General features: G+C 41.7%; 1 protein-coding gene across 1 annotated transcript; it reads left to right on the top strand.

The window, feature by feature from the left end:
* Nucleotides 1-253: 253 nt before the first annotated feature.
* On the top strand, nt 254-1288 carry LOC307118416 (trace amine-associated receptor 13c-like; the record flags this gene model as incomplete). Its single annotated transcript, XM_079804025.1, has 1 exon — nt 254-1288. The coding sequence occupies exon 1, from the start codon at nt 287-289 to the stop codon at nt 1286-1288; it is 1002 nt and encodes a 333-aa protein (XP_079660151.1). The 5' UTR covers nt 254-286.
* Nucleotides 1289-9636: the final 8348 nt, after the last annotated feature.

Below are 9636 nucleotides of genomic sequence, written 5' to 3' on the forward strand. Positions count from 1 at the left end.
TTTAAAAACGAAGCATGAACACATGTTACACTGCACCCCACAAACACAATCAAGCCTTCAAAAGAATGTGTTTTACCACCCCTTTAAAACCATCATTATCCTCTAATTTCAAAAGCTTGTACATCTCTATCTCGAAAATTTTGAAATAATGATTTGATTATAGTAAAATAAAAGTTGCAGCATCAGAGTGGGCGGTAGATGGTTTGGCCAGTCTGATCCAGACACTGTATAAATTAAAGAACAGTAAGGAGAGCAGAACAAACTCCTAACAGGAGGAGACTCACTCATGGCCTATAAGACAGAGGATCTTGAGACTCAATACTGCTTTCCTGCCATCAACTCATCATGTATCAAGGGAAAACGCTCCAGACATGATTACTATTTCATGTACATGTGTTTTTCATTTCTGTCAATATGGACTGTGTTTCTGAACCTGCTGGTGATCATCTCCATCTCTCACTTCAAGAAGCTTCACACTCCAACCAACATAATTATTCTCTCTCTTGCTGTGGCTGACCTGCTTGTTGGACTTATTGTGATACCAATAGAGGCCATCAAGTTGATTGAGACATGTTGGTACTTTGGAGACACTTTCTGTAAACTGTTTATGTTAATCATGGGACTACTTTTATCAGCATCTCTCAGTAATTTAGTTTTAATTGCGGTTGATCGATATGTGGCTGTGTGTTACCCTTTATTGTACCCACAGAAAATAACCATGACTAGAATGATAATTATTATCTTTTTTTGCTGGCTCTTTTCCTCAACTTATAATATTGCAATTGTAGTAAGTATCTCACAAAGAACAGCTGTGTGTTATGGTGAATGTAATATTATGCTTACATTTGAATGGAGAGTAATTGATTTAATATTTTCCTTCCTGTTTCCTTGTACCCTGATCATAACTTTACATTTGAGGATATTTTATGTTGCACAAAAACAAGTGAAAGTTATAAACTCTCTAATGAAGAGTGTAAAATGTGTTATGGAAGGTTCAGTGAGGAGGAAATCTGAGAGCAAAGCTGCTCTGACATTAGGAATCATTGTGGCAATTCATCTTCTTTGCTGGATTCCATACTATATCTTGACTCTAACTGAAAACACAGCAATCCCGCCCATGGTACAGTATTGTCTAATATGGGTCTTGTACATTAACTCTTTTCTGAATCCTCTTATTTATGCTTTATTTTACCCCTGGTTTAGAAAATCTGTTAAACACATCCTAACTCTTCAAATATTTCAGCAAGCATCCCCTCTGCTTAATATTTTTTCAAATCATCATTCATGATTTTTTTTAATCACAATTTGTGCTTCAAACTGGTGAAGCAATTCTATATAAAGCATACCATATATTGTCATTTTTAGAACTCATTTAAGATCATTTTAATAGATAATCCATAATAAATATATGTACCAATTAAATAAATGTAACTAACAAACCTGTTAACCTTTTATAAAATTGTCAGGAATCTTAATTATCCTGTTCATATACATGATGCTATTCATTGTATCAACAAATTATAACATTCATGCACATGTGCATTTTTAATTAGATTTAAATCATTAAATAAGGAATAACAATATACATTTAATAGGTGTCGCAATACTCAACGTCACAAAAAAGAAACACCTGCATATATCATTTTGCATTAATTCTGCATTAAATCTGGCAAAAGGGTTTTTAATATATGGACAAATATCCCTTTTAAAAGAGATGACCAGATGCCAGTTAAACCGAAATAGGGCCTTTACAGTTCCTGGGGCCCATTTCAATAAGGAGGTTCAACCAACTCTGAGTTAATACTTGAACTCTGAACTGACTTACCCTGAGATGGGAAACTCTTGAGTTTTTGGTTTCAGAACAGCTGAATTGAGTTAGTTCAATCAACTCCAAGTAGGTTGACTCTGAGGCCGTTTCTCAATACCAATACGCAAACTTGTGACTTGCGTCCTTGGTAGTTCGAACTTGCAAATGTGGTTCAGACAACGCATACCTTAATTATCTTCAATTCATGTATATTTATAACAAAACAAAATATAAAACACTACCCTGCCTCTTTTCGTTTACAAAAAAAAATATTAAACATATTATTGTGTGGTTCAGGCAATAAGTGTGCATATGATTATCACTGACTGTAATAAAATTTAATATGACATGAAACAGAACCCAGTCTTTTTTGTTTTTTTCAAATCAAATCAAAATCAAATCAAATCACTTTATTGTCACACAGCCATGTACACAAGTGCAACAGCAGGTGAAATTCTTGGTGCAGTTCCGAGCAACATAGCAGTCATGACATGTACAACATTTAAAGCAGCATCAGATTACACATCTGATGCGCCCACAATTACTCACAGCACAGTAAACACTACAATAAATAATTTACACAATGTGAGTGTAGTTCTCACAGCTTTAACCAATATACACATACTTACAATATACATATACTTTAAACAATATACACTAAACATACATTAACAGTATACATTAAGCTATAATAATAATAATATACAATGTACAGTATCCATTATTATTCACAGTAGAGATCCAATGTACAATAGGTGCTATATGATAAATGATAAATAATAAATTATAATAAATGTGTATATAATGTGTGTGTATCTACAGTGGGTTGTGCTGAGTGATATTCTGTCCAGTGTGTGTTATGATCCTGATGGGTCAAGAGTTAAGGAGTCTGATTGTTTGTGGGAAGAAGCTGTTCTGGAGTCGGCTGGTGCGTGTTCTGATGCTGCGGTACCGTCTGCCTGATGGCAGCAGTGAGAGCAGCCCATGGCTCGGGTGGCTAGAGTCTCTGATGATCCTCTGAGCTCTCTTCACACACCGCCTGGCGTAAATGTCCTGGAGGGAGGGAAGCTCACCTCCGATGATGCAGCTGGCCGTGCGCACTACCCTTTGCAGGGCTTTGCGGCTGCGGGCGGTACTGTTGCCGTACCAGGTGGTGATGCAGCCAGTCAGCAGGCTCTCTATGGAGCTGCTGTAGAACCGTGTGAGGATGTGGCGGCTCATTCCAAACCTCCTCAGCCGTCGCAGAAAGAAAAGGCGCTGATGAGCCTTCTTCACAACGGCCTCGGAGTGGACGGACCATGAGAGTTCCTCTGTGATGTGGACACCGAGGAACTTGAAGCTGCTGACTCTCTCCACCGGTGCTCCATCGATGGTGATGGGGCGGTGTTCTCTCTCATTCCTCCTGAAGTCGACCACCAGCTCCTTGGTCTTGCTGACGTTGAGGGAGAGGTTGTGCTCCTGACACCACCGTGTCAGAGTGTGCACCTCCTCTCTGTAGGCCGTTTCATCATTGTCAGTGATGAGACCTACCACCGTCGTATCGTCAGCAAACTTGATGATGGTGTTGGAGCTGTGGGTTGCCACACAGTCATGTGTGTACAAGGAGTACAGGAGTGGGCTGAGAACACAGCCCTGAGGGGCTCCAGTGTTGAGAGTCAGTGGTGAGGCGTCTGTTTGACAGGAAGTCCAGGATCCAGCTGCATAACAGGCTGTTTAAGCCGAGAGCCCGGAGTTTCATGTCAAGTATGGAGGGCACAATGGTGTTGAATGCTGAGCTGTAGTCTACAAACAGCATTCTCACATATGTGTTCCTCTTTTCCAGGTGGGAGAGAGCAGTGTGAATTGTTGATGAAATGGCATCATCAGTGGAGCGGTTTTTGCGGTATGCAAACTGCAGTGGGTCCAGTGAGGGGGGGAGAACAGAGCAGATGTGGTCTCTGACTAGTCTCTCAAAGCATTTGCTGATGATGGGGGTCAGAGCAACAGGACGCCAGTCGTTTAAGCAGAGTGTTTTTGACTGCTTAGGTACAGGAACAATGGTGGACGTTTTGAAGCATGTGGGGACCACAGACAGGGAGAGGGACAGGTTAAAAATGTCCGTGAAAACTCCAGCCAGTTGGCGCGCGCACGCTCTGATGACGCGGCCGGGAATCCCGTCTGGACCCGCAGCTTTACGGACGTTCACCCGCCGGAAGGATCGGGTTACATCCGCTTCAGATACGGAGAGTGCACTAACCTCTGTATCTTCAGCCGCGAACTCTCTCTCCGCGAGGGCGGTGTTTGTTCCCTCAAAGCGAGCATAAAAGGTGTTGAGCTCGTCCGGGAGAGAGGCAGCGGTGTTCACGGTGGAGTTTGAGTTCCCTTTATAGTCTGTGATGATGTTAATTCCACTCCACATGCTTCTGGAGTCGGTGGTGTTGAACTGTCCTTCAATCTTGTCCCTGTACTGGCGTTTTGCTGCTTTGATTGTTTTCCGGAGGGCATAACTTGCTTGTTTATGCTCCTCCGCATTACCGGAGTTAAAGGTGAGGGACCGCGCATTGAGTGCCGCGCGAACATCCCCATTTATCCACGGCTTCTGGTTTGGGTACAGCCGAAATGTTTTGGTCGGAACAACGTCATCTACGCACTTCCTGATGAAACACGTTACGCTATCAGCGTAGACCTCGATGTCGTCATCAGAGGCCGACCGGAACATCTCCCAGTCCGCGTGATCAAAACAGTCCTGTAGCATAGAGTCCGATTGGTCCGACCAGCACTGGATGGTTCTGAGGGCGGGTGCTTCCTGTTTCAGTCTCTGCCTGTAAGCGGGCAAATGTAGAATGGACGCGTGATCTGATTTGCCGAATGGTGGGCGAGGGAGGGACTTGTAACCCTCCTTGAAGGGGGAGTAGCAGTGGTCTAAAACACGGTTCCCTCGCGTGTTGATGCTAACATGTTGGTGGTATTTGGGTGCGATGCGCTTGAAGTTGGCTTTGATAAAGTCCCCGGTCACAATAAACGCAGCCTCAGGATGCGCGGTTTCCTGCTCACTCACTGACCTATACAGTTCCTTTAGTGCCCGGTCTGTGTCGGCTTGTGGGGGAATATACACCGCTGTGATGATGACCGCGGTGAATTCCCTCGGTAGCCAGAATGGTCGGCACAGAACCATGAGAAATTCCAGATCAGGAGAGCAGAAAGACTTGATAGAGTGTACGTTCCTCTGGTCACACCAGGATCGGTTGATCATAAAATACACACCCCCGCCTTTGCTTTTCCCGGAGAGATCTTTTTCTCTGTCCATCCGATGCACGGAGAACCCTGTGGTTTCGATGGCTGAGTCTGGAATCTCAGCGGACATCCAAGTTTCTGTAAGGCAGATAATGCAGCAGTCCCTCGTGTCTCGTTGGAAAGATTAAATGTCAGTTTATATGTGACCAATATTAGCCATTATACAAGTATAAGAAGCTATACAATAAATAAAGCAATTCAGTCAATTCAGTCAAACATACAAAGTCAGTGCTACAACGGTAAAGTTAAATATCCTAAAAATATAAAGTTATGAAACATCACTTTGCCCTCAGCCAATACGATTTGCCAGGGAACAAATTATAGATTAATGAGACCAAAGATCGGCCGTTAGATCTACATAAGACGAATCATATCTCAGAGACATCAGAGCCCGCGGCCGATTTAATCTTTAAACATGTAAATTCTCACCTGAAAAAGTCTTATAACTACAATTTGTGACACATTAACAGTAGTATTTTTAAATTACGCTGGGTTTTTCGTCCACGATTGACGCTTGCTGGTTGGTGCAAAATGCATTCTGGGATACCTGTCTTTCTCAAGTCTGCTCAAGTCACCTTCTGATGCATCCTCGATAAAAGGGGCGGATCATGGACACATCCGGGGATTTCAACTGTACTTGGCAAGATGTGAACTTTGAATTGGAACAGTACTTGGCCAGCGACTGATGACATTTTACAAGTCCATGAGAACACAAGTATAGACAAGAACGCATATTGAGAAATGACCAGGGTTAAGTGCGTGTACCACAACTATTGAAAGCCATGATCAATGGAGCTCTGAAATTACAATTTACCATGGCAACAGCACCTGACAAAAAGACATCTACATACTTCCTAGTCAATATATAGGTTTAATTCTTAATCACTGTTATAATATCAGAGGTGAAAACTGGCAGAATGGTAAGCTAATGAACTAATATTCATTTTCGTTGTATCCCCCGGGCAAAAAAAAAAATGTGACAGCAACTAAAAATGAACTATAAATACATAATTCAATCAGGTAAAGCTTTTCATGGGTGTAGGCTACATGACTTTACAAACATTTGACATATTAACCCTTGTGTTGTTGAAGGTCAATTTGACCCATATTGTAGACGTAAAAAAAAGGTTGTTAACGTAAAGTAGACAATTTTTATAGAAGTTTAAGTTTATGAAAATTAAAAAAATATAACTTATATAATATATTTTACAAAACATGTTGAACTCATGTTAAAAACTAGACTGGGTAAACCCAGCCTGATCTGCCAGCAATTTGATTTCGCCTGGCAACTCAGTCTGGAAACCCGTACATTCATTTCTACTGCTTCTGTTACACTTTTGCGGGAACCAATCACAGACTGGCTTATCCACCTGGCCCACTATCGGAGGGATTATCACGATGACGGATAGAGAAGCGAAGGGTCGTTGCCCGTTGATCACGCCTGTTGTGGTCTGATTGGTTAAAGGACTATCCAATTGCGTGCAGAGTCATTTGAATTATGCTTGTTTATCACGCCCCTGGTGGTCTGATTGGTTGAAGGACTATCCAATTGCGTGAGTCATTTAATTTATGCGCGTTCATGCTAGCCTGCAGTAGAAAATACATAGCAGACTCCCCAGACCAATGTTCAATCTTAAATTGAGCTTGGTCTGGTGATAGCCAGACAAGTTGAAAACTTCAAGAAAATCAAAGCTAAATATATGACTAAGTAAAAAAACCATAAGGAAAGAACTAGGGCGTGCGTCACAAATGAAGAATCTATCGCTATTTCTCTACTGTTCTGTCATTTCTTTTGAAAATCAGTCACCAAATATGAAAAATATGAGTCTGAAAGAGTTCAAATTATATATAGTTTGTCAAAATTACTTTAGGTTTAGACAAAGATATTATAGTTATTATAAATTTGTAATCGCAAATGGCTGAAAAAAGAATGGAGGGGCACTCTTAAAAACTGTGGTTAAAAACATTTTTATAAATAATAAATTCAGAAATGTATTATCTCTAATGTGTAAAAAGCATTTCTATTAAAAAGTTAATTATTTGTACCTGATTGTATTAAATCCAATTAGGGTCAATTTGACCCGGACCATACAGGCTGTAACCAGAAATCGAACAGTGTACAAGGGTTAAATAAATGTGTCTATTTCAATGTGCAGCAGCTTTTCCCACATAGTCTAGTGCTCTTTTCACATAATTAAATGTTCTTTAATTCAGCCTGTTACATTTATTAATTAGGGTACTGAAATTAACATTTGACTTCTACTCAGCCAACATCAAGAAGGCAGAGTCTCGCAAAATGGGGGGAGGACCCGCACTGCCACCACCACTGACAGATGAACAGGAGATGGAACACAATACCAAGTAGGCCTATTGGAAAAATATTAAAATCCAACAGGAAAAAGAATAACTGTTGCTTTTGTATTTGTAGGAAATAAAGATGACCAAATAAATTGTGAATAATCTGTGTTTATTTAACAGGGTTAAGGTATATCTCAAACTAGAAACATCATGCCCATTCAAACCGCATGTGCCCCCTCACATTTTTCTGCCAATGGATTTGAAAGCTGCTTCCAGAAAACAAAAAATAATATTTTACATTTGATAATTAAGCTTTTAAAGCATACAATCACACCAGCAGTCCAGTGTATCACATCAACAACTGCTAAATTAAAATCTGCGTTCACGCTTTGGCTTGCACTGAGCCAGAGACAGACGGGCTCAGTGGCAGCGCTCATCATATCATAACTGTTCAGCGTTTTCAAACATATAGTGTTTATTTTGTTACTGTCTGACATTTAAATACAGATAAGTACTAGCAAAAAAAATGTACATTGTAAAGTATAAACTGATGTCTATGGAAGCGATAATCGTTTCAACTAGCCTATAATTCGACAACGTGTTTTACTTATATCTTATTCTACACATTGCGTAGGTAAGTTTACTTTAATCTTAGAATATGTCACTGCCTAGCATTAGGCGATTAATGCAGAACCGTTAATTTTCCATGTCAGGTGGTTGGGGGAATCTGTTTAATTTTACAAAAAAAAAAGTTTTAGTCTTCTGTTAAAATTACTTTTACTGTCATTTGACCGAAGTCAGCGTACGCTAGGTAATAGAGGACGTTAGGTTTGCAGGACTTCAAAGAACAGATTCCGTGTGGCCCTAGCAATCGCCTATGTAATTGACTTATCGGTAAGCCCTGCCCCACTTAGTTACTGTTGCTAACTCGGACAAACAAACATAGTTGTTAACAGTCTTACAATGACAGCTGTCAGTTTGAAAACCTTATCCCAAGATGTTTTTGGACACAGAATGTAGCGGACCCCGTCTGAATGATGGCCAAACTTTACTGATGGTTTATTAACTTTATTTCATCGTTTTTCACTCAAAAAAAGCACAAAAGGGCCTGTACACACCGGGACGAATATCGCGCGTGCTTATTGCCAGCGTTTTTCATGACGTTTTTCGGCGCGTCTTGAGTGTTCACACCCAAGCGATTTCCACTGGCGATGCGCCGAGTGAACGTGCAAATTCAGTAGATGCGCTCCCGGTACACAAGGCTGCGGCACTTTACGCTTCTGACACTCGCTTGTCACACAGAAGAAGAAGAGAGACAGTATTTACGTGCTTGCCAAAACCATAGACATATGTCTATGGCCAAAACCATTCACACACACTTTTTACTTACTGGCAAGCAGCAGTAGCAGCTCATCTTCTTCTTTGTCTACTTACTACTTCTTCGTCGTATCAATGTGTGCTTGGCAAGACCGTTTTGTGCTTGAGTGCCACCAAGTCGTGTTTTACTGTCAATTCAGCAGCTCCAGGCATGTGAACAAAAACGCCGATCTCATTGGTCGGACATTTTTTAACACGGCGCGTCAAAATAAAAAAACGAACCCAAGGCGTTTTTTTTTAAAATGCCGTTTTTAGGCCTGGCTTTTTTTGCTTTTTTTTTTTGGACCTTCGCATCTTGAACCGATCCCTTCACCGGCTTCCGTTCAAGATGTTGACTGCGAAACGCCTTTTCCAATGCGTTCGTCCTCACGATTGGTTTGCAGCGATCGACCTGAAGGACGCCTACTTCCATGTCTCCATCCTTTCTCGACACAGACCGTTCCTACGGTTTGCTTTCGAGGGGCGGGCATATCAGTACGCGGTCCTCCCATTCGGGCTATCTCTGTCCCCTCGCGTCTTCACGAAGATTGCCGAGGCAGCCCTTGCGCCCCTTCGGCAGCACGGGGTCCGCATCCTGAACTACCTCGACGACTGGCTCATACTGGGCCACTCTCGAGAGCAGGTTTGCGGACACAGAGTTCCCTTTCGTTCAGTCACTACGACGTAACGTTAGTGACTAACGAATGGGGGTTTCGCTTAGAAGCCTATCATCTTCGAGCTTAGAGAAAACGCCCAATGGCGTGCCAATGCCATGGGGCATGCGGAATTTGCATACGTAACTCCGCCTCACCGCGTGAGTATATAAGGAAGTACGTGGCAATATCGCATTATGTTTCTGCTTTCGGAGCCAAGAGTACCTACCTCTTCACTCCTACAGCCTT

This window comes from Gobio gobio (assembly GCF_949357685.1).
Source record: "Gobio gobio genome assembly, chromosome: 22".
NCBI classification, from domain to species: domain Eukaryota; kingdom Metazoa; phylum Chordata; class Actinopteri; order Cypriniformes; family Gobionidae; genus Gobio; species Gobio gobio.